This window comes from Amblyraja radiata, chromosome 20 (assembly GCF_010909765.2).
Source record: "Amblyraja radiata isolate CabotCenter1 chromosome 20, sAmbRad1.1.pri, whole genome shotgun sequence".
Classification (NCBI taxonomy): domain Eukaryota; kingdom Metazoa; phylum Chordata; class Chondrichthyes; order Rajiformes; family Rajidae; genus Amblyraja; species Amblyraja radiata.
The window spans coordinates 4,412,816-4,438,568 of NC_045975.1; the positions used below are offsets into that span (position 1 = coordinate 4,412,816).

General features: G+C 47.7%; 2 protein-coding genes across 2 annotated transcripts in view; both read right to left on the minus strand.

The window, feature by feature from the left end:
• The window catches only part of LOC116984381 (protein kinase C-binding protein NELL1-like), a 170,965-nt gene extending 152,654 nt beyond the window's left edge, over positions 1 to 18,311 (minus strand). The window contains exons 1-3 of the mRNA XM_033038539.1: positions 17,894 to 18,311; positions 14,232 to 14,360; positions 8,378 to 8,528 (exon numbers count right to left, since the gene is read on the minus strand). Coding sequence (XP_032894430.1) covers positions 8,378 to 8,528; positions 14,232 to 14,360; positions 17,894 to 17,951 — 338 coding nt within the window. The 5' untranslated portion in view covers positions 17,952 to 18,311. The remainder of the gene's footprint in view (positions 1 to 8,377; positions 8,529 to 14,231; positions 14,361 to 17,893) is intronic.
• Positions 18,312 to 19,954: 1,643 nt separating this feature from the next.
• slc6a5 (solute carrier family 6 member 5) overlaps positions 19,955 to 25,753 on the minus strand; it is a 79,280-nt gene continuing 73,481 nt past the window's right edge. The window contains exons 15-16 of the mRNA XM_033038673.1: positions 23,628 to 23,795; positions 19,955 to 21,136 (exon numbers count right to left, since the gene is read on the minus strand). Of these exons, the coding sequence (XP_032894564.1) occupies positions 20,981 to 21,136; positions 23,628 to 23,795 (324 nt within the window). The 3' untranslated portion in view covers positions 19,955 to 20,980. The remainder of the gene's footprint in view (positions 21,137 to 23,627; positions 23,796 to 25,753) is intronic.

Here is a 25,753-nt window from a genome sequence, read left to right on the forward strand (position 1 = left end):
CTCCGACAACCCGCCCACTGACGATTGTTTAAAGTGCTGCCAAGACCACTCAGCTCGATATTAATCACAACCCAGATTCAACTCAACTCGCATGAGCTATCAATTCCAGAGGTGTGGTGGGAAGCACCGACCCTTGCCCCCAAAAACAGCAACTAATCGAACACCAGTAACATACATCGAACTGAAGTCAATTGGGATCAAAGTGGAAACTCTCCATGAGTCACGACTGCCTTAAGCAAAGATGGTTGTGATTGTAGACACTCAATGCTGGAGTAACTCAGCGGGACAGGCAGCAACTCAGGGTATGTCCACATCTTTCCTGCAATAGGTTGACCAGAACCCTATCCAATACTCTAAATGCAGTCTAACCAAAGTCCTATAGAGCTGCATTGTATAATGGTATATGGACACACTGATTAGTTCTATATTCATGCCTACTATGTTCTGTGTGCTGAAGCAAAGCAAGAATTTCATTGTCCTATCTGGGACACATGACAATAAACTCTCTTGAATCTTGAATCTGGAGTCTTGTAAACTCTTTTAATTCATGTCAAGAACAATAGACATACTGAATGGACTGTAAAAATATCCATTGAGCAATGACATCATATTCAATGGACGGAGCTCAAATCCAGTCGTTAAGATTTGAGAGACAAGATTAGTTCAGAGGTACAGCGTAGAAACAGGCCCTTCGGCCCACCGAGTCCGCACCAACCAGCGATCGATCCCTGCGCACTAACACTATCCTTCATATACTAGGGACAATTTACAATGGCATCAAGCCAATTAGCCCACAAATCTGTACGTCTTTGGGGTGTGGGAGGAAGGGGGAGATCCCGGAGAAAACCCATGCAGGTCACGGGGAGAGCGTACAAACTCCTACAAGCAACTGTGCCACCCTATCTCCCCCTCCCCTTCCTCTTCCACTGATATTGCAGCACTGTGATCCATCCATCCTGGCTGATAACAATCTCATCCGAGATCAGATAGAGTTTCCTCGACTGAAGCCGAGCCATGAATCTTTTAACAGACACCACAGAGGGTGGCTGATGGGAAGGTCAGACTAGAGGTGTCTTGGTCTTCCTTGCATTCCTTGCCTGCTGCTATTCAGCCTGAAGAGAGAGACATTCGCCATCGGGATGGAGTCAACACTACAAGTTGGTGCTGGGCGGTCTTGCCCTGGGTTGGTATCTCTTGTGTGGGAGCAACATACCACAATGCGATTAGCTGAATGGATAAGGAACCAAGTGGTTTATATTGTGGCATAGTCATAGAGTCATAGACATACAAATGAGCAAACAGGTCCTTCGGCCCAACTTGCCCACACCGACCAACATGCCACATCTACACTCGTCCCACCTGCTGCGGTGGAGGCCAATTCTCTGGATGCTTCCAAGAGAGAGCTAGAGAGAGCTCTTAAAGATAGCGGAGTCAGGGGATATGGGGAGAAGGCTGGAATGGGGTACTGGTAGTGGATGATCAGCCATGATCACATTGAATGGCAGTGCTGGCTCATAGAAACATAGAAAATAGGTGCAGGAGGAGGCCATTCAGCCCTTTGAGTCAGCACTGCCATTCGTTGTGATCATGGCTGATCGTCCCCAATCAATAACCCGTGCCTGCCTTCTCCCCATATCCCTTGACTCCACTAGCCCCTAGAGCTTTATCTAACTCTCTCTTAAATCCATCCAGTAATTTTTGCCTCCACTGCCCTCTGTGGCAGGGAATTCCACAAATTCACAACTCTCTGAGTGAAAAAGTTTTTTCTCACCTCAGTCTTAAATGGCTTCCCCTTTATTCTAAGACTGTGGCCCCCTGGTTCTGGACTCGCCCAACATTGGGAACATTTTTCCTGCATCTAGCTTGTCCAGTCCTTTTATAATTTTATATGTTTTTTATAAGATACCCCCTCATCCTTCTAAATTCCAGTGAATACAAGCCTAGTCTTTTCAATCTTTCCTCATATGACAGTCCCGCCATCCCAGGGATCAATCTTGTGAACCTATGCTGCACTGCCTCAATCACAAGGATGTCCTTCTTCAAATTAGGAGACCAAAACTGGACACAATACTCCAGATGTGGTCTCACCAGAGCCCTGTACAACTGCCCGAAGGGCCAAATGGCCTACTCCTGCACCTATTGTCTATTTGTCCCATATTCCTCTAAACCCATCCTATCCATGTATCTACCTAACTGTTTATTAAATGTTGCAATAGTCCTTGCCTCAACTACCTCCTCTGGCAGCTTATTCCATACAACCAACACCCTTTGAGTAAAAAGATTGCCCCTCCGGTTCCTATTAAACCTTCCCCCTCTCTCACCTTAAACCTATGTACTCTGGTTCTCAAATTCCCCATACTCCGAGTGTAAGACTGCGCATTCACCCTATCTATTCCTCTCATGGTCTTGTACATCTCTATATGATCACCCCCTCAGCCCTGCGTTCTCAGGAATAAAGCACTAGCCTGCTCAAGGTTCTAGGGCAGAGTTAGGCCATTCAGCCCATCTAGTCTACTCCGCCATTCAATCATGGCTGATATATAGCACATGCAAGATCCTCATGAAATCTTTTCTGCACCCTTTCCAGCTTAACATCATCTCGGAACCAGAGATATCTTGATGCCTGATATTCGTCTTGTTCTTTTCATTAGGAGATCAACCACTTCCTTTCAGCTCTGACAAATTATTATCTGGCATTTTTACTTCTGATGAAGTCTAAAGGATTTGCAAGCTTCCCATTTATTCCTGTCTCCTCGGCAGTATCAGCTGACAAGATACACACAATGCAACGTCAAGTTTGGCATGAAGACCTAATCCTTGCTGCGTCTGAAACTGTACACGAGTAAATCATAATTAGAAGATAATTTATTGATGTAATTAAAAATCTAGCATCTGGCACAGATCCCATGAGTAGAAAGTTCAAGCATGGCGATGAATTTTGAATATCAAATTTAATAAATATTAAAATTCTTCGTGGTTTTCCTTTAAAAGCAAATTATTTCATGCAATATGTTCATTCCGTGCAACAGTGTCAAATTCCCTGTGGAGTCACAGAGTCATACAGCATGGAAAGAGGCCCTTCAGCCCAACTTGTCCATGCTAGATCTATGTCATGGGCCTGTCCCACTTCAGCGATTTTTCAGCGGACTGTCAGCAAATGTCAAGTCACACACACACACACACACACACACACACACACACACACACACACACACACACACACACACACACACACACACACACACACACACACACACACACACACACACACACACACACACACACACACACACACACACACACACACACACACACACACACACACACACACTCCTTCGCCAGCCCATTATGCAGGCGGGGGACAGGGCAAGCGGGGGGGGCGCTGTCTAAAAAATTCACACGTTGCAAAGCCAAGGTGAAACAGACACACACCGCGATGAACAGGAAGGTTGGCGCTGTAACAAGACGGCTAAAGCACAGTGTACGGTAAGTTCTTTAAAAGAGGGGGGGCGAGGGAAGAGTGGGGAGGAGGAGTGGAGACAACTTTTAAGAAGCCAGAGATACACGGCTGTGAAGCTCGGCGGACATTTAACATTACCGGTCGGCTATCCTTGGTTCTGAAAACTACTGCTTACCTTTTTTTCCCCCCAATGAGTCAATGAAATTCACCGGTTTTCAACCTACGAGAACCTATGAGAAGCTTCGACCTCCTGGCGACCCACCTACGGCACGAGAATTCTCGCTACTCTCCATGGCGGCTTCATTCTAGTCGCCGCTAATTTTTCAGCATGCTGAAAAATTCACGGCGACCATAATGAGGCCGCGACTAGTTCCCAGAATGCGGGAACTCCTCGCGACCATGAAGGCGACTCCCCAGCAACCACCCGCGAACATGTGGCCACCGCACAGTCTCCTGCATTCACCTAAAAAGTCGCCAAAGTGGGACAGGCCCATAAGTACTTGAGCAAGGTGCAGAGATATCTGAGGTTGTTGCCAGGATTCAAGGACCTGATTTTTTTTGTTTAGTTTAGAGATACAGCGTGAAACAGGCCCTTCGGCCCACCGAGCCCGTGCCGACCAGCGATTCCTGTTGCGACACTTGAGGAGACACCACGCGTCAATACGTCGTCACGCCGTATCACGCCGCGGTTTTTTCGGTGACCTGATACGTCAGTCACTGATGCCGACACGATGCCGAAAAAAATCGCCAAGTGGGACTGGTCCTTTTAACAAACCTTGAAACTTGAACCTTGAACCTGTACGTCTTTGGCGTGTGGGAGAAAACCCATGCAGGTCACGGGGAGAACGTACAAACTCCGTACAGACAGCACCCGTAGTCAGGATCGAACCCGGGTCTCCGGTGCTGTGAGGCAGCAACTCTACTGCTGCGCCACCGTGCCGCCCAAAGAAACATTCCCTTGTACCTTCTCAATGTCAGTAGGCAATAGACAATAGGTGCAGGAGTAGGCCATTCGGCCCTTCAAGCCAGCACCGCCATTCAATGTGATCAATAAGCATTTGTGTATCGGACTGCATTCAAAGAATCAAATTCTCTTCCAGTCCGGATGCGAAATAAATCATTGGATGCCACATCAAAACTAATCCTTTCTTTCCCTTCAAAAATCAACCCTTGTCTTTTAAGATTTCAGTACAGTTTCAGTTTAGTTTATTGTCACGTGTACCGAGGTCCAGTGAAAAGCTTTGGTTGCGTGCTAACCAGTCAGCGGAAAGACAATACATGGTTACAATCGAGCCATTTACAGTGTGTAGATACATAAGGGAATAGCGTTCAGTGCATGGTAAAGGCAGAAAAGTCTGATCAAGAATAGTACGAGAGTCCCCTATGAGGTAGATAGTAGTTCAGGACCGCTCTCTGGTTGTGGTAGGATGGTTCAGTTGCCTGATAACAGCTGGGAAGAAACTGTCCCTGAATCTGGAGGTGTGCGTTTTCACACTTCTGGACCTGGAGGGGAGAAGAGGGAGTGGCCAGGGTGAGACTGGTCCTTGAGTATGCTGCTGGCCTTGCCGAGGCAGTGTAAAGGGCCTGTCCCACTTTCACGACCTAATTCACAACCTTTTTTACTCGTGGACATTTTTAATCATGTTGGAAAAAACGCCCCGACCTACTTGATGCCACGAATACCTAAGACTAGCATTACGGCCTGCCCACGATCCAACCTTCGACCATGCTGCGAGTATGAGACAAGGGCAAACTCGGCAGAGGTCGTGAATTAGGTCGTGAAAGTGGGACAGGCCCTTGAGGTATAAATGGAGTCAATGGAAGAGAGATTGGTTTGTGTGGATGCGATTTCGAGCTATGCTTCCATGAATGTAAACAAGGATGCTCCTATTTGATCCTTTCATTACAGATTAGATACAGGCCCTTCAGCCCATCAGCCCTGCTTGCATTCAGCAAGCATTCGCACCAATCCCATTTTTAATTCTTCCCACATTCACCTCCCCTTTCCTGTCATTCATGTACATGCTAGGGCTTATCTATATTCGTCAATAACCGGCCCAATTGACACGCCATTGGGATGTGACAGGAAACCAAAGCTCTGGAGGACATCCAGAATGGAACATGCAAACTCCTCACAGACTGCATCAGAGGATTAGGCTGATGGGGATGGAAGGCAGCAGCTCCACCCGCTGCACCACTGTGGTATCCATCGCCCTTGGAAATGGAGGTTAAGATTCCGTAGTGTCGTGTAGTGACAAAATGAGAACTCCTAAGGCAACAGAAGCTGGTTTTGAGATTAAAATGAATATTCACTCCATGATCAGCCATGATCACATTGAATGGCGATGCTGGCTTGAAGGGCCGAATGGCCTACTCTTGCACCTATTGTCTAAAGTCTTTATGCACAGCATACATTTCTGCTTAGAACGTGTCAGGAATAGCCAGCTATACTATCATCGTCTTGTTGGGACTGTCAGTGCGGTGGGAGGACTGTCTGGAGGAGGCCCACGAGAGGAAGATGACCAAGTACAAAGAGCTGGTCATAGACTGCCGTAAGCAGGGCTGGAATGCAAGGTGTATGCCCATCGAGGTTGGCTACAGAGGTTTTGCAGGGCAATCGCTCTACAAAGCCTTGAGTGCACTGGGCATCAATGGAGTGGCGAGGAGAAGAGTCATCAAGAACACCACAGAGGCAGCGGAGAAGGCCTCGAGATGGCTCTGGATCAGGAGAGGAGGTCCATGGGGAGGAGCGAATGCCACCTGAACACAAGTCGTGGTCTGGTCAACCACGCTGGGTCGCCTGGGCGAGGGTGTCTGAGACCCGAAACACCAGATGACCCCAGGTTACATCACTGATGATGTGTTGAGGAGCATCAAGAGATGTATTTTTTCAATCAAGTATATTGGTGTACAAATATAAAAGGGAAAGTTATTAACAGAATATTTCATTTGTTTAGTTTAGTGATACAGCGCGGAAACAGGCCATTGGGCCCACTGAGTGCGCACCGACCAAAGATGCCCGCATACTAGTTCACAAAGCCAATTAACCGACAAACCCGCACGTCTTTGGAGCGTGGGAGGAAACCGGAGAAAACCCTCGCAGGTCACGGAGAGAACGAACAAACTCCGTACAGACAGCACCCTTGGCCAGGATCGACGCTGGGTCTCTGGCGCTGTGAGGCAGCAGCTCTACCCACTGCTCCACCGTGGCCGCCCCTATTTCCTATTCCAACAATCGTTGGGGGCGGCATGGTGGTGCAGTGTTAGTGTTTCTGTGTGGGCTAGTACCGGATATCTGGGCTTACGTGGAGAAGGCAGGTGAATGGGGCTGAGAGGGAGAGACAGATCAGCCATGATTTAATGGCGGAGTGGACCCAATGGCATGATTCTGCTCCTATCTCTTACAAACTTGAGAAAAGCAATGTTAAATGAATATAATATTAGGGAAGTACTGCTTTTCCCCCCATAAATCCCTTGATTCCGTTAGCCGCATGAACTATTCTGCAATGTTTTGTTAACAAACAGATTATTACATCTATTGAGGCACCTCTGTGAAGGATTCAGTTCAAATGACAAGAGATTATGATTCCAAGTTAATTGCATAATTATATACTGTTCACTGCAGATCCAGCGCCAAGCGGAACATAAAGGATGAATTCATTTCTTGCCATCATCAAGGAATGACAAAAGCAAAAAATGGAAAATTAGTAATAATTGCCGACAAGCACTCTTGGGTCAACTAGGGAAAAATAATAAGCTGTTGTATAAAATATTGGTCTCTCATTTACCCTACTTGCTAGGCTGACTCTCATCTCAATATACACCTCGGATGTCACCGTTAAGAATTAATTTTATTGACCCCAGCATTTTAGTTTAGTTTAGTCTTTCCACTGACTGGTTAGTACACAACAAAAGCTTTTCACTGCACCTCCGTAATGGTGGCAATAAACTAAATGGGGCGGCAGGGTGGCGCAGAGGGTAGAGCTGCTGCCTCACAGCGCAAGAGACCCAGGTTCGATCCCAACTACGGGTGCTGTCTGTACGGAGTTTGTACGTTCATCCCTCCCAATCTGGTCCCCTAATCTGAGGAAATACATTCTTGCCATAGAGGGAGTACAGAGAAGGTTCACCAGACTGATTCCTGGGATGTCAGGACTTTCATATGAATAAAGACTGGATAAACTTGGCTTGTACTCGCTAGAATTTAGAAGATTGAGGGGGGATCTTATAGAAACTTACAAAATTCTTAAGGGGTTGGACAAGCTAGATGCAGGAAGATTATTCCCGATGTTGGGGAAGTCCAGAACTAGAGGTCACAGTTTAAGGATAAGGGGGAAGTCTTTTAGGACCGAGATGAGAAAATCATTTTTTACACAGAAAGTGGTGAATCTGTGGAATTCTCTGCCACAGAAGGTAGTTGAGGCCAGTTCATTGGCTATATTTAGGAGGGAGTTAGATGTGGCCCTTGTGGCTAAAGGGATCAGGGGGTATGGGGAGAAGGCAGGGATGGGATACTGAGTTGGATGATCAGCCATGACCATATTGAATGGCGGTGCTGGCTCGAAGGGCCGAATGGCCTACTCCTGCACCTATTTTCTATGTTTCTATCCCTGTGACCTGCGTGGGTTTTCTCCGGGCTCTTTGGTTTCCTCCCACACTCCAAAGACATCCAGGTTTGCGGGCGAATTGGCTTGGTGTAAATGTAAAAATGTCTGGTAGTGTTGAGTCTCTCGGTCTGAAGAAGGGTCTCGACCCGAAACATCACCTATTCCTTTTCTCAAGAGATGCCGCCTGACCCCCTGAGTTACTCCAGTTTTTTGTGTCTATCTTTGCTGTAAACCAGCCTCTGCAGTTCCTTCCCACCACAGTGTTAATATTAGTTGATATTTTTCCCATATGCGGTATGGATCACTTTACCTGAGATCAGACTGGTGGATGGACAAGATGACTCCCGAGGTTAAAACCTTCTGTTGGATAGTTGCTATAACGGTGTACTCGCTCTTGTTTCGAAGCAGTTGGATCATTTTCTTCGTCATGTGTGGAGTTGCCTCTATCCGTCTCTCCACATCTGAGGAAAGCCAAGCGCAACTAGTCACAACAAGTCCCGCGTCACACAAGCTTCCAACATCATCTCCAGCCATGATATTTCCCAGACACCAATAAAGGAAGACTCTCATCATGGGCCTGTCCCACTTTGACGACTCTTTAGGCGACTGCCGGGGACTAATGTTAAAGGAATTCACCTACAATTCATCTGGCGACGACCTACGACAGCAAAAATTGTCGCCACTGTCGCCGAAGATTTTTTAACATGTTGAAAATTTTGTGGCATCCGCCCAAAAAATTGCCTTTCTGCACGTACGTGCAAATAGGGGCCTGTCCCACTTAGGCAATTTTTTGGGCAACTACAGGTTACTGCCGCAATATTTTCAACATGTTGAAAACATTTTGGCGACAGTGGGAACAGATTTTACTGACGTAGGTTGGCGAGGGTGTTGTCGTAGGTGTATTCCATTAAAACTAGTCCCTGTCAGCCGCCTAAAAGGGTCGCTTAAGTGGGACAGGCCCTTTACTCTATATTTTACCATCTCAGTTCGGGAAGTATCAACATGCTTGTTTGTTAGACTTTTGCACATCCATCCATACATGCATGCATTTGTGAAAGGTCAACAAACTCAATAGAGTATAAAGCATTACATCAAAGACTTTTTGCACACATCTATAAAACAGGAATGTAGAATGAGATGAATCGATGAATTGTCTCTCCCAGTTAAAGCATTTAAACATACAGGAAATTTAGAGTAGAGATTTAATCACAGGAGGCTGCAGATGCTGGACACCCTGAGAAAGACATAGACAATAGACAATAGGTGCAGGAATAGGCCATTCGGCCCTTCGAGCCAGCACCACCATTCAATGTGATCATGGCTGATCATCCCCAATCAGTACCCCGTTCCTGCCTTCTCCCCATATCCCCTGACTCCACTATCTTTAAGAGCCATATCCAGCTCTCTCTTGAAAGTACCCAGATTACCGGCCTCCACCGCCCTCTGAGGCAGAGAATTCCACAGACTCACATCTCTCTGTGTGAAAAAGTGTTTCCTCGTCTCCGTTCTAAATGGCTTACCCCTTATTCTTAAACTGTGGCCCCTGGTTCTGGACTCCCCCAACATCAGGAACATGTTTCCTGCCTCTAGCATGTCCAAATCCTAAATAAATTTATATGTTTCAATGAGATCTCCTCTCATCTTTCTAAACTCCAGAGTATACAAGCCCAGCCGCTCCATTCTCTTAGCATTTGACATAAAGTGCTGGAGTAACTCAGCGGGTCGGGCAGCATCTCTGGAGAACATGCTAGTTAACTAAACTAACAATCAAACACCCCCTCCCCCCACACCACGCCTCCACCACTAACTCCCCTCCTGGATAACCTTGCATCAGTTTTCTCCTCCCCCTCCACCTGCATTCCTTTCCTCCAGCTTCACAATTGGCAACTTTTCTATCCTCGAGCTTCACAATTCGCAGCTCTTTATCCTCTCGGGCTCGAACAGTGTCTTTTCATCCCCGGCTTTTGTCCAAAGAATCTGCCTATCGTCACCTATCCGTGTTCTCCAGAGATGCTGCCTGACCCGCTGAGTTACTCCAGCACTCTGTGTCTTTCTTCAGGAAATTTCATGTGTTGTCTTGTCCAAGTCTGGTCATTAATGGCACCATATTGAGAACTATTTTAATGGAAGTATCACCTCAATTTGAAGAAGGGTTTCGGCCCGAAACGTTGCCTATTTCCTTCGCTCCATAGATGCTGCTGCACCCGCTGAGTTTCTCCAGCACTTTTGTCTACCTCAATTTGAAAATCAGGAGTTCCCTTGAAAAGCGATTTGTGTGGAGCTTTTTATTGCATCTAGCGCTCACATGCTTAAACGTGTCATGTTAGGTTTATCCAAAGCAGCGCGATGATGTTGCACGTGAAGCTTAGTAACTCAGCGGATGAGGCAGCATCTCTGGAGAGAAGGAATGGGTCGAGACCCTTCTTCAGACACCCTTCGCCCCACCGAGTCAACTAAGTTTAGTTTAGTGATACATTGTGGAAACAGGCCCTTCGGCCCAGCGGGTCCATGCCGACCAGCGATCACCTCGTACACTCGTTCTATCCTGCAAACACTAGGGACAATTTACAGAAGGCAATTAACCTCCAAAACTGTATGTCTTTGGAGGTACACAAAATTGCTGGGGAAACTCAGCGGGTGCAGCAGCATCTATGGAGCGAAGGAAATAGGCAACGTTTCGGGCCAAAACCCTTCTTCAGACTGATGGGGGGTGGGGGGGGGAAGAAGAAGGAAAAGGGGAGGAGGAGGAGGAGCCCGAGGGCAGGCGGATGGGAGGGTGGGAGGAGACAGCTAGAGGGTTAAGGAAGGGGAGGAGACAGGAGTGCGGGAGGTAACCAGAGCACATGGAGAAAACCCGGAGAAGGAAGGAGAGGGAGAGGTGGGAGAAGGCACTTGGGAAAGAGTAAATGAGAGGAGAGGGGTGGGGAATGTGGAAGGGGAGGGAGACGGGTGAGGAGAGGGGAAAGGGTGAAGGGAGAGGGGAGGAAAGAGAAGGGAAGGGGGAGAGGTAGAGGGGGAGGTAGAGGGGGAGGGGGGAGAGGGGAAAGAGGGAGGGAGAAAGGGGGAAGGGAGAGGGGAGGAAAGAGAAGAGGGGAAGGGGAGAGGGGAGAGGGAGGGGATGGGGTTAGAGGGGGAGGGGGAGAGGGGAAGGGGGAAGGTTCCCACCCACTGGGGGGCAGACGGAATATTCCCAGCTAATCAGTCGGGTAGTTAATCACCCCTCTCCAGAGAGTGAGGTGTTGAGGGTGGCAGCCTCAGGAACCTCCCCTAGTGCCAAAGACTCCTCAGCATCACATGCAAGCTCTAATTCTTCACTCCCGGGGGATTTAGCGGGGGATTTATTTTAAATATAAAAAGGAGAAGACTCTGGCCTTTGTTTGCTTCAGTGTAACATGACAAAAGTCATGAATAAAATATGGAGAATTTGAAAGAATTCATTATAGAGGCTTCATCCGTGACCACCAACTAGCTCTGCCGGCAGACAGTCCCTCTCCCAGTCGCCAATGTACCCGTGTCTGGTGTGTAGAAACAAGGAACTGCAGGTGTTGGTTTATACCAGAGATAGACACAAAGTGCTGGAGTAACTCAGCGGGACAGGCAGCATCTCTGGAGAGAAGGAATGGGTGACGTTTCGGGTCGAGACCCTTCTTCAGTCTGAAGAACCTTTGCTTCCATAAGGTCATAGGTGATAGGAGCAGAATAAGGCCATGCGGCCCATCAATTCTACTCTGCCATTCAATCATGGCTGATCTATCTCTCCCTCCTAACCCCATTCTCCTGCCTTCTCCCCATAACCCCTGACACCTGCACTAATCAGGAATCTATCTATCTCTGCCTTAAAAAAAATGTCCACTGACTTGTGGCCTCCACAGCCGTCTGTGGCAAAGAATTCCACAGATTCACCACCCTCTGACGAAAGAAATTCCTCCTCAACCCCTTCCTAAAGAAACATCCTTTAATTCTGAGGCTGTGACCTCTGGTCCTAGACTCTCCCACTAGTGGAAATATCCTCTTTCCCTATCCCTCTATTTCTCCGCCACCCTTCGTTCTCCAATCAGTCTGAAGAAGGGTCTCGACCCAAAACCTCACCCATTCCTTCTCTCCAGAGATGCTGCCCGTCCCGCTGAGTTACTCCAGCATTTTGTGTCTACCTGTGTGTATATTTCTGTTTATTAACCTAGCACTGTCATCCCGAGTCCCTCAATTCCCTTGTATACTCTCCCTTTCTCTTCCCAACTATATCCTCATTCCAGCTTTACATTTGAACTCCCCCCTCCTCATCTGACACCTGTATGTCTTCTTGTCACCTTCAGCCTTTGTCACTTACTCCACTCACCTGCCATTTAATCTCCTCCCCCCCTCACCTGCATCCACCCACCCCCTGCGTAAGAAGGAACTGCTGATGCTGGTTTACACTGAAGACAGGCAGGAAGCGCTGGAGTAACTCAGCGGGTCAGGCAGCAACTCTGGAGAGAGGGGGATTGAATAGGTGACGTTTTGGGTCTGAAGTCCCGACCGAAAGGCCACCCATCCTTTTTCTCCAGAGATGCTGCCTGACCCGCTGAGTTACTCCAGCTTTCTGTGTCATAGAGCCATAGAGTGATGCAGTGTGGCAACAGGCCCTTTGGCCCAACTTGCCCACACCGGCCACATGCCCCTGCTACACTAGTCCCACCTGCCAGCATTTGGTCCATATCCTTACAAGCCTGTCCTATCCGCGCACCTGTCCTATCCGCGCACCTGTCCTATCCGCGCACCTGTCCTATCCGCGCACCTGTCCTAGCCATGCACCTGTCCTAGCCATGCACCTGTCCTATCCGCGCACACCTGTCTAGCCTTGCACCTGTCCTAGCCATGCACTGTCCTATCCATGCACCTGCCTATCCATGCAACCTGTCCTAGCCACGCACCTGTCCTATCCGCGCACCTGTCCTATCCGCGCACCTGTCCTATCCGCGCACCTGTCCTAGCCATGCACCTGTCCTATCCGCGCACCTGTCCTAGCCGTGCACCTGTCCTAGCCATGCACCTGTCCTAGCCATGCACCTGTCCTATCCATGAACCTGTCCGAGCCATGCACCTGTCCTATCTGTGTGTCTTTGGTTCAAAACTGCATCTGTGGTTCCTCCCAATACAGGTTTCTACAGATGCTTTGTGTAGGAAGGAACTGCAGATGCTGGCTTCAATTGTAGACAGACACAAAATGCTGGAGTAACTCAGCGGGGCAGGCAGCATCTCTGGAGAGAAGGAATGGGTGACGTTTCGGGTCGAGACCCTTCTTCAGACAGCTTGCTTGAACATCTTTCATTTCTTTGTTCTGTGTCCCTCTCGATCGCCATCCTGATCTCTAGTTTCCCTCTCCCCTGACGCTTTCCCGAAACGTCACCCGTTCCTTCCCTCCAGAGATGCTTACCTGACCCTCTGAGTTACTCCAGCACTTTGTGTCCGCCTTCTCTACAGACGCTGCAGGTGGGAACTGCAGACGCTGGTTTACACAGAAGGTAGACATAAAAAATGCTGGAGTAACTCAGCGTGGACAGGCAGCACCTCTGGAGAGAAGGAATGGGTCAGGACCCTTCTGCACATGTTGCCTGTCCCGCTGAGTCACTCCAGCGCCTTGTGTTTTGCTCGAACGGGCAGTAAAACAGGGGTCGATTACTTAGTGACAGACAAGGGGAACACAAGCGAGTCGGGTTAGACAATAGACAATAGGTGCAGGAATAGGCCATTCGGCCCTTCAAGCCAGCACCGCCATTCAATGTGATCATGGCTGATCATCCACAATCAGTACCCCATTCCTGCCTTCTCCCCATATCTCACTGACTCCGCTATATTTAAGAGCCCTACAGGATACTGAATGGATGATCAGCCATGATCATATTGATGGCGGTGCAGGCTCGAAGGGCCGAATGGCCTACTTCTGCACCTATTTTCTATGTTTCTATGTTTCTATCTAGCTCTCTCTTGAAAGTACCCAGAGAAACTGCCTCCACCGCCCTCTGAGGCAGAGAATTCCACAGACTCACCACTCTCTGTGAGAAAAAGTGTTTCATCGTTCTAAATGGCTTACCCCTTATTCTTAAATTGCATGAATGGGTTGCATGAATGGCGGTGAGAACGCTAGTAGGTGAAAGAAAAATTATTGATATCTTGGTCCTATTTACCTTGAAACAAATATGCTTTGCTGTTATTATATAACCCCGGTACCTGAGCAACTCCAGTCGTCGTATTAGCGAGATCCAGCTCTCGGGTGACATCGATTTGCAAGTCAGGGTCCACTCCAAACCCTAAGACTATAGAAATAAAACAGTCTTTAACTAAACGCTCACACGCCACAAGCCAGAACAACTTCATTCTCAGCTACCTCATGCCCCCAAAGTATTAGCCTGTGAGTTCTTGTGAGTATGTGTGGGAAGGAACTGCAGATGCTGGTTTACACCGAAGTTAGACACACACAAAAAAGCTGGAGTAACTCAGCAGGACAGACAGGCAGCATCTCTGGAGAAAAAAAAGGCATGATGCTATCCGACCCGCTGAGTTACTCCAGCAACGTTGTGAGTGCTTTTATACGTGTGTGTGTGTGTGTGTGTGTGTGTGTGTGTGTGTGTGTGTGTGTGTGTGTGTGTGTATGTGTGTGTGTGTGTGTGTGTGTGTGTGTGTGCGTGAATATGTTAGTTTGTGTAGACACACACTGAACTTTTTTTCCTCGTTTATTATATTGTTTACAGTGTACTATGCTTACGCTGAGAGAATGGAGCAGCTGGGCTTGTACACTCTGGAGTTTAGAAGGATGAGAGGGCCTCTCATTGAAACATATAAGATTGTTAAGGGTTTGGACACGCTAGAGGCAGGAAACGTGTTCCCGATGTTGGGGGAGTCCAGAACCAGGGGACACAGTTTAAGAATAAGGAGTAAGCCATTTAGAACGGAGAAGAGGAAACACTTTTTCTCACAGAGAGTGGTGAGTCTGTGGAATTCTCTGCCTCAGAGGGCAGTGGAGGCAGGTTCTCTGGATACTTTCAAGAGAGAGCTAGATAGGGCTCTTAAAAATAGCGGAGTGAGGGGATATGGGGAGAAGGCAGGAACGGGATACTGATTGGGAATGATCAGCCATGATCACATTGAATCAATGCTGGCTCGAAGGGCCGAATGGCCCACTCCTGCACCTATTGTCTATTGTCTAACATATATTCTGTTGTGCTGCAGCAAGTGAAGAATTTCATTGTTCTATCTGGGACATATGACAAGAAAACACTCTTGGCTCTGAAGATAGACACACAATGCTGGAGTGACTCAGCGGGACAGGCAGGCAGGCAGCATCTCTGGAGAGAAGGAATGGGTGACGTTTCGGGTCGTGGTCTGAAGAAGGGTCTCGATCAGGAAACGTCACCCATTCCTTCTCTCCAGAGATGCTGCCTGCCTGGCCCGCTGAGTTACTCCAGCATTTTGTGTCTAGTTTCGGTGTAAACCAGCATCTGCAGTTCCTCCCCACACTCTTCACTCTTGACACATGAGGAGACGCCAAACATGTACAAAATCTTCGCGCGCCATCTGCGTGACGCGCAAATGACGCCCAAGTGGGACAGGCCCTTAAGTCGCGTTGCTGAGAGTCGGTTTGCAATCGCTCGTTGCTTTTGTCAATGAATTTTTTGTTGGTGCTTTTCGGAGAGCGGGCTGTTTTGAAATCTGTAGTCGGTGTGAACGCACCGGGTTGCAACCGACACATTAAACAAACAACGGGGAAACCGTGCAGGACTTGAACTGCAGATGCTTGTTTACACCGAAGATAAGACACAGAGTGCTGGAGTAACTCAGCGGGTCCGGGGGCATCTCTGGAGGAAGGGGATAGGTTACGTGTCAGAAGAAGGGTCTGGACCCGACACATCAACTATTCCTTTTCCCCAGAGATGCTGCCCGACCCGGCTGAGTTGCTCCAGCGTTTTGTATCAGTAAACGGGAAACCAGTGGAATGTTACCATTCTAAACGCGGTGGAAATGTGGCTTCAAATTTGTTAACGGGGCCGCTTTAAAATCGCATAACTCAACAATCCGGCGCCCCCGTGTGTGTTTGTGTGAGAGAGAGAAAGAGAGAATGTGTGTGTGAGGGAGAGAGAGAGAGAGAGAGAGAGAGAGAGAGAGAGAGAGAGAGAGAGAGAGTATGTGCGATAGAGTGTGTGTGAGAGTGAGACAGCGTGTGTTTGAGAGTGTGTGCGGTAAAGTGTGTGCGAGAATGTCAGAGTGTGTGTATATGTGGCTGCGTCTCGGTGTCGATGTGTGTGTGTGTGAGATGGTGTGTGAGTGTGTCGGTGTCGACGTGTGTCTCTGAGTGTCTGTGTCCATATGTCTGTGTGAGAGAGTATGTGTGAGGCGGTGTATCTGTGAGAATGTAAGTGTATGTGAAGGTGTGTGTATATATGTGTCGGTGTCGATGTGTGTGTCTATGAGTGATGTGTCTGTGTGAGAGAGAGAGATTGTGAGTATGTGTGTGAGTGTGTGAGAATGTGAGAGACTGAGTGAAATGGTGTGTGTGAGAGTGAGTGTGTGTGTGTCTATGAGTGTCTGTGAGTGTCTGTGTCTGTGTGTGTGTGTCTATGAGTGTCTAGTGTGTGTGTGCGTGTGTCTATGAGAGTCTATTGTGTGAGTGTGTGTGTCTATGAGTGTCTAGTGTCTGTGTGTGTTCAGGTATTTTAACAGTGGGGCTGAAGTACGCGGTGTGGTTTCTCCAATGAAGACAACGATATTGAGTGAACTGGGCTTGTTAACCAGGGAAGCAGAGAGCGATTGTTTGCAGCCTGACACTGTAAAACAAAAAACCTGAACCTTTCCGGGGGTGGATTGAGAAAGCGAGGTGTCGCATTAGGGTGACTTTATTCCGGCCGAGTTCACGTAGACACACGTGTGTGTGTGTGTGTGTGTGTGTGTGTGTGTGTGTGTGTGTGTGTGTGTGTGTGTGTGTGTGTGTGTGTTTGCAGACAGGTGGATCTGACCGACTCCAATCACCCTAGTTCGCGAATGTCCATGTTAATTACCCCAAGCACCGGCGATCGGAGTGAAATTCATATTTTAAGCAGTAAAACGGAGGGAGGTACAAATAGTCTGCGAGTGGAGGGAACACACGCGGCCAGCGCCGCTTTTTTTTCTCTTTTAAATGCATTTGTGCTAAAATTAATACGGTGATATCATGAGAGTCCATTGAGAAGTGGGAAAGTGGTCGCTAGCCAGACGAGACTGTTATTAAAAACTCGCTTGCAAACCACAGTCGAGTCGAAAATGCCACCAAAACCGCACAGACTACTGGCCCGGGCGATGGTACAATATTTAGCACCGAGGATGAGCAGCGGGGAAATAAATGGGTGCTCGCGTTTGGGCTTTAAATATCAACCCGCAGCCGGAGTCAAGGGCTTCTTGAAGAATGCACTTAAAATCTCACCAGCTTGAGCTTTAATGCACGTGTGCCTTCGCCCTGGAGAGGTCTCAGGCAGGGCGTAATCTAAAGCCAGATAGCATGCAAGTTAAACAGGCAAACTGTACAGGAAGGGGCTGCAGGTGGCGGCTTGAACCGAAGGTGGACACAAAACGCTGGAGCAACTCGGCGGGACGGGCGGCATCTCTGGAGAGAAGGAACGGGTGGCGTTTAGGGGGTCTGGAGAAGGGTCTCGACCCGAAACGCCACCTCAATTCCTTCTATCCCGAGATGCTGCCCGTCCCGCTGAGTTACTCCCGCGTCTTGTGCCTTCAGTCAGTCTGCAGTCAAACTGTACCTGCCCGAGAGAGAGAGATAGAGAGAAATAGAGAATTCCATGCAAGAATTTAACGACAATCTTACCTGATTTAGCGGAGAGTACGAAAGCCAGAATGACTGGAATTACATCCATTTGCAGCATGTTTGTGTGTGTGTGTGTGTGTTTTTGTGTGTGTTGCACGATCAGATAGCTGATTGCCACCACGATATCCAGCCGGCTCAGATACCGTGCGCAAACTTGGCGAGCGGAGAGACGAGACTGGCGAGAGACTTGTTCGCGCTGTAGCTGTAGCTGTTGCTGCTGCTGCTGCTGCTGCCAGGGCTCGGACGCTTCTCCAAGGGCCAGTCCACCCAGGGCGGAGAGATGGGGGGGAGGTGGATGTCGAGGCTCGAATCACGCAATCTCATCGCCGGGGAAATGGCGAGACACACGGGCGGAGAGAACCCCCTTGGCCGGCGTGAGGAGCGCGGAGGCGAGGCGTGCAGCACGCATTTGGTATTTTCACCTTGTGATAACACACACATACACCCAGCGCTGGAGGGGTGGGGAGAAGAAAAAAAATCCTCGGCTGTTTAAGAGGCAGGATTAGACCTGGGCTGGGGGAAAAAGACGGACAGGATTCCTGCTCCTCGGTGCGAACAAAACGTGCAGTGGAACCGCGATTTCCCCACCGATATTTCTCCCACAAAGCATGGTCCCTACCATAGTTACCCAGCCAGATGCAACTACATTTAAGGTAGCCCTTTCTTCCCAAAAATCCCTTTCTGGCTTAAGTCCTCCCTCCACCACCTCCAGTTTAAATTCCATTTGGAATATTTTGGAGAACCAGGAAGACTGCACATTTCAGTGTGATGGCCCGCGGCGTGAGTGTTGATATAACGGCGCCGGGCAGGGAAGATATCACCACACCGACGGCCCTTCATGGATTACGCCAACATTGTAACATTTAAAACACATTTATTTCCTTTTTTTTGTTCCTTAAGAGTTTACATGATAGGGTTATCTCTTGTGAATATCATATAGGCAAATATATATATTTATTATTATATATATATATATATAATGCGGTTTTTTTTTACACATAAATACAAAATTTGAGGTAGGGCCTCAAGAATGGTGATTTTTTTAAATGAGTCATGCACATTGCTTATGCAAGATAACCGGCGAGTACAGACCATGAAACGCTCACGTTTAACTTAGATGAGTGAGTGTGTGTAGGTATGCGCGGTCATTCTGTGGCGGTGGTGACCTGATCTGAGGTACATCTGTATCCATAGGCAGTCGTACCCGATATACAATGCATTAGAATCACGTTAAGTAATTAGGGAATAACCTGCGCAGAGGTAAGTCCACTTAAAGTGCCCACAGACACTCGATATTATACATACAAGCGACATATATATGGCGAATTACACCTTATTTTTATTTTTATATCTGTGTATATATATATACGTTTCATCAAATACACCTTGTATATCTGATATTGGAATCCATCAGTAAGGCCAATGGTCAACGTGTAAACTTAATTTACAAAAAGTAGTTCGGCAGCTTCATACAACCTTCCCTTCACTCAGTCAACAGAGAGACAGACCCATCTTTGGTACCCACTGCCTTAGGATGGCTTATAGAAGGACAACATCAGGAGGAGGGGGGAATAACATTGCAGTCAGCAGTAAGGTGCTCCAATTCAGTGGGGCAGATGTATATATATATAGAGAGAGAGAGAGAGGAGGGATAGAAGGAGGGAGAGAAGGAGGGAGAGAAGGAGGGAGAGAAGGAGGGAGAGAAGGAGGGAGAGAGAGGGAGAAATGAGAGAGGAGGGGGAGAGAGAGAGAGGGGGGGGGGACAGAGAAGAGGGAGAGAGAGAGAGAGAAAGGGAGAGTAGGAGGGAAAGAGATAGAGAGAGAGAGAGAGAGAGAGAGGGAGAGGAGAGGGAGAGTGAGAAAGGAGGGAGAAAGGAGAGAGAGAGAGAGAGAGAGAGGGGGTGAGAGAGGGAGAGAGAGGAGAGAGAGAGAGGTGAGAGAGAGAAGGAGAGATAGAGAGGGAGAGAGGAGCGAGAGAGAGGAGGAGAGAGAGAGAGAGAGAGAGAGAGAGGAGGGAAAGAGAGAGAGAAAGGGAGAGAGAGGGGGGAGAGAGAGGAGGGAGAGAGAGGAGAGAGAGAGAGAGAGAGGAGAGAGAGAGAGGAGAGAGAGATCGATAAATCTCAAGATGCAGTGGCTGCTTAAATAATAAGTCGTGTTTCCACAGATTCCAGGGGAATCAAATATAGAAATGGACTTCAATGGGTTCAAGATTACAATGGAAATCACTGACATTGAGAGAATTAGTAATCTATTAGAATTGGAATCATATCTAAAGAGCAACAGAAACACTACCTGAGACCCTTGTAACACGAAACACACAGAGAGACAGGAATATTGAGCCAAAAAAATTCCCCGAAAGTCAACTACTGTAAATTTAAGACTAAACTTTTTTTTTTAATATATAAGACAGTTTTCTTTTGTTAAACTACTGCTATGCTCACCATCTTTTACGTTTTTTTAATTTTCAATAAGATATTTAAAGGGACTTCACATCACTAACACGCACTAAAGAACACTGCTCTATTGTTAGAAGTATGGACACCTAGTCATTATATCTCAGAATGTACAGTCTGGCCAAATTGCCCAGGTTGGTATTGCGGAGGGTGAGAGAACTTGCCGTTGAACCCCAACACGTCCGTTGAGGAACGAGAGAGAATTGCACACCTACTTGTCTTCCTCAGCTGCTGATCAAGTAAGAGATGATCTAGGAGGTTGGGGAGGAAGGATAGGCACAAACCACAGGACATATTTTCGAGAGGAAGCGCTTGAGTTAGTGTGGGGGGTGGCCCGGAGAGAGGGATGGGGAATCAATGGTAACGGGCAAGGCGGATAATCTAAGGATCAGAACTAGCTCGCTCCGGGTGGGAATGGGGAAGACAGTTGGCCAAGAGAGGCGGAAGGAGAAGACAAACGAGAAGGGCTCTAAATGGATAGAGGGGGATTGGGAATGGGAAATTGGGGGAGAACCCCATCAACCAGAGTGTCGATGCACTTGAGAGGGACATGGGAGGGGGAGATTTGAAAACAGGAGAGAAGGGAGATGGAAATACGCTCAGCTCGTACATTTATACAGAGTAATCGGCAATACTAGAACTGAGATCCTAATTCGATTTCTTTGCGAGGCAACTTGAGTCCCAGCGAAGATGTTCCCAGAGGGTCCATCATGTGCTTGTAGCGCTCCCCACGGTGCTGCGTTAAAAAGGGGCCCCAGTCTGGCTGAGGACTGCACACCAATTTCAGTCTCTGCAAAACACACAAAGCACAAGTTCAGAACGAAAGTAGAAACATTAGATCCAAAGATCCTACAGCGAGGAAGATAATAATAATAATAATAATAATAATAATGGATGGGATTTATATAGCGCCTTTCTAATACTCAAGGCGCTTTACATCGCATTATTCATTCACTCCTCAGTCACACTCGGTGGTGGTAAGCTACTTCTGTAGCCACAGCTGCCCTGGGGCAGACTGACGGAAGCGTGGCTGCCAATCTGCGCCTACGGCCCCTCCGACCACCACCAATCACTCACACACATTCACACACAGGCAAAGGTGGGTGAAGTGTCTTGCCCAAGGACACAACGACAGTATGCACTCCAAGCGGGATTCGAACCGGCTACCTTGCGGTTGCCAGCCAGATAGACCACTCGACGATAAGACGTAGTACGGTCATGGGTAGATTTTGCACTTTATCATTTTATTTATTCATGTGTGTATATATTTATATTATAGTATATGGACACATTGATCTGTTTTGTAGTCAATGCCTACTATGTTCTGTTGTGCTGAAGCAAAGCAAGAATTTCAGTGTCCTATCAGGGACACGTGACAATAAACTCACTTGAACTTGAACTTGAACTTGAGATTCATGGGTAATTTTCGGCCCCATTTCCGTAACCGGCTTCCGTCTCCGCACCAAAGATCCCGTAGGATAACTAGTGCGGAGACGGAAGCCGGTTACGGAAACATCCTCGTAAAAATAAAAGTTCTTTGGTAAAAATCTTCTCCTCATTTTCAGAATTATAATTTATTAACACAAACTGTTCCTCCGCAACGTTGATTACACTGTGAGTCGGGTCGGGTGGGATCGGGTTACTGAAATGGATGAAAAAAAGGCCCACGTTCTGCTCCGTACTACGCGTCAGCCCATTGCATTTAGAAAGAGTGGTCTATCTTGCTCCGCTATAGGATCTTTGATCAGATCATTACCATCTTAGCAAACAAGTTTCAGTTCAGACCTGTCAGATTGAGGCCCAGCGCAAATTGGAGGAACAGCACCTCATGTTTTGCCTGTTTAAGAAGGAACTGCAGATGCTGGAAAATCAAAGGTAGACAAAATGCTGGAGAAACTCAGCGGGTGAGGCAGCATCTATGGATGCTGCCTCACCCGCTGAGTTTCTCCAGCATTTTTGTCTACCTCATATTCGCTGGGGCAGCTTACACCCCAGCGGTATGAACATTGACTTCTCTAACTTCAAGTAGCCCTTGCTTTTCCTCTCTCTCCATCCCCTCCCCCTTCCCAGTTCTCCCACCAGTCTTACAGTCTCAGACTACATTTTATCTCTGTACCTCTGTACATCAGTCTAAAGAAGGGTCTCGACCCGAAACTTTTCCATTCCTTCTCTCCAGAGATGCTGCCTGTCCCGCTGAGTTACTCCAGCGTTTTGTGTCTCCCTTCGATTTAAACCAGCACCTGCAGTTCCTTCCTGCACAGTTTCAGTTCAGTCTCAGTTTCAGTCTCTGCTGCTCCGAGCCCACTCAAGCTTGACAACATCTTTCCTATCATGATGGTATGTTAGCTTTCATAGCAAAAGGATTTGAGTATAGGAGCAGGGAGGTTCTACTGCAGTTGCACAGGGTCTTGGTGAGACCACACCTGGAGTATTGCGTACAGTTTTGGTCTCCAAATCTGAGGAAGGACATTATAGCCATAGAGGGAGTACAGAGAAGGTTCATATGAAGAAAGACTGGATAGACTCGGCTTATACTCGCTAGAATTTAGGAGATTGAGAGGGGATCTTATAGAAATGTACAAAATTCTTATGGGGTTGGACAGGCTAGATGCAGGAAGATTGTTCCCGATGTTGGGGAAGTCCAGGACAAGGGGTCACAGCTTAAGGATAAGGGGGAAATCCTTTAGGACCGAGATGAGAAGAAACTTTTTCACACAGAGAGTGGTGAATCTCTGGAACTCTCTGCCACAGAGGGTAGTTGAGGCCAGTTCATTGGCTATATTTAAGAGGGAGTTAGATGTGGCCCTTGTGGCTAAAGGGATCAGGGGGTATGGAGAGAAGGCAGGTACGGGATACTAAGTTGGATGATCAGCCATGATCATATTGAATGGCGGTGCAGGCTCGAAGGGCCGAATGGCCTACTCCTGCACCTATTTTCTATGTATCTATGTATCACATGGTGACCAGTACTATGGATTAAATTCGATACATCACAGAAGATGGACGCTGAAATGGTGGCTATAGGCACAAAAAAGCTGTAGTATAATTTTACATTTATAACAAGCCAATTAACTTACAAACCTGTACGTCTTTGGGAGAGTGGGAGAAAACCGAAGCACTCTCGGAGAAAACCCACGCAGGTCACGGGGAGAACGTGCAAAGTCGGGATCGAACCCGGGTCTCTGGCGCTATAAGCGCTGCAAGGCAGCAACTCTACCGCTGCGCCACCGTGCCGTCGGTAGTGGGCCTGTACGTTCAACGTTAGATTCCAAGCAACTCACCTCTATAAAGCTCCCAGGTGCCAGGTGCATTTTAATGACGAACATGATGGGGATCCATATGACGGAAGAAGCCAGCATTAGCCACCCCATCACCATGGACCAGGCCGGGTACTTGTAGGTCTCATATGTCAGCGGCTCCCACTGATAGAAGCTGAAGCAGAGGATGAACTGGGAAATGAAACAGAGCAGGTTTTCACCAGTTCACAAGTTCACAACTTCAAGTGTCTGAAGAAGGGTCTCGGCCCGAAACGTCACCCAATCCAACCTTCAAACGTCAACGTCTTTGGAGTGTGCGATGAAACCGGAGCGTCTTCTCCCCGCGACCGCATGGGGTTTCTCCGGGTGCTCCGGTTTCCTTCCACACTCTAACGACGAAGAGGATTGTAGGTTTGAGACCCTTCCTCAGACCCGAAACGTCACACATTCCTTCCCTCCAGACAAGCTGCCTGTCCCGCTGAGTTACTCCAGCTTTTTGTGTCGACATAAATCATTCCCCCAATCGACCATGGCTGATCTATCTTTCTCTCTCAACCCCATTCTCCTGCCTTCTCCCCGTAACCCCTGACACCCGGACTAATGAGGAAGGACATTCTTGCTATTGAGGGAGTGCAGCGTAGGTTTACATGGCTAATTCCCGGGATAGCGGGACTGTCATATGCTGAGAGAATGGAGCAGCTGGGCTTGTACACTCTGGAGTTTGGAAGGATGAGAGGATATCTCATTGAAACATATAAGATTGTTCAGGGCTTGGACACGCTAGAGGCAGGAAACATGTTCCCGGTGTTGGGGGAGTTGAGAACCAGGGCCCACAGTTTAAGAATAAGGGGTAAGCCATTTAGAACGGAGACGAGGAAACACTTTTTCTCACAGAGAGTTGTGAGTCTGTGGAATTCTCTGCCTCAGAGGGCGGTGGAGGCAGGTTCTCTGGATACTTTCAAGAGAGAGCTAGATAGGGCTCTTAAAAATAGCAGAGTCAGGGGATATGGGGAGAAGGCAGGAACGGGGTACTGATTGGGGATGATCAGCCCTGATCACATTGAATGGCGGTGCTGGCTCGAAGGGCCAAATGGCCTACTCCTGCACCTATTGTCTATTGTCTACAATCTCCTGGCTTTAAGCTGTTCAGTGCCACCCTTGAGTATATATGGCCAATGGTGAAAAACAAAACACTTGGCTGTGGCCAGGTTAATCTTGTATCACGCTCGGGTACTTTTTTTCAGTCAAAGAATATAAAACCATTAAACAACACAATTCACAAAACACAAACGTGTCCTTTTGTGCCTTAACCAGCATCCGCAGTTGTTTGTTTCCACTACTTACACAATGGTAATATCGTCATAAGTTCTCGGAGCTGAATATCGGGGACCATTCGGCCCATCGAGTCTATTCAATCCACCATTCAATCATGGCTGATCTATCTTTCCCTCTCGACCCCATTCTCCTGCCTTCTCCCCATAACCCCTTCTCATATAACTGCTGCCACATTTACCATTCAAAGCACACGTTAATAAAACAATGGGCACAAGTCACACACATTAAAAAATCCTTTTGATGTTTCCTCCCTCGAATTGCTTGGTAAAAGACACTAAAGGGCCTGTCCCACTTAGGCTATTTTTGGGCGACTGTCATAGTCGCGGCAGGACGCCGAAAAACCAGCGACTGGACCCCCCTTCCACGTTAAAAGAATTTATAAAGAAGAACATAAATAGGTCGACAAGAGCAGCTTCCAGGGGTGATTGTGTTGTCCCGTTTAAGAAAAGTGTATTTGGCCAGACAGTATTTTCCTATAGAGCGTCGCATACCTGGAACGCGATCCCCTGCTTCATACGGGATCTGCCAACCATCACCTCATTTACAAAACAACTCAAAAAATGGTTACTGGAAAATCAAACCTGTATTCATATTCAACCGTAATATAATCATCTGGCAGTCTTTTATTGTTACTTTTTAACTTTATTGTCTGTTTTGTTATGTTTTTTGTTTTGTCTTTTGTTTTGATTATTTTCTTATGGATTGAATGTGTTGTGATGTGTTAACCTGGTTTACCAGAGGGACTACAGATGGAAATTAGCCTATAGCTATAATCTTGCGTATTGCATGCAAATGTTTATAAATATGCACTGTCC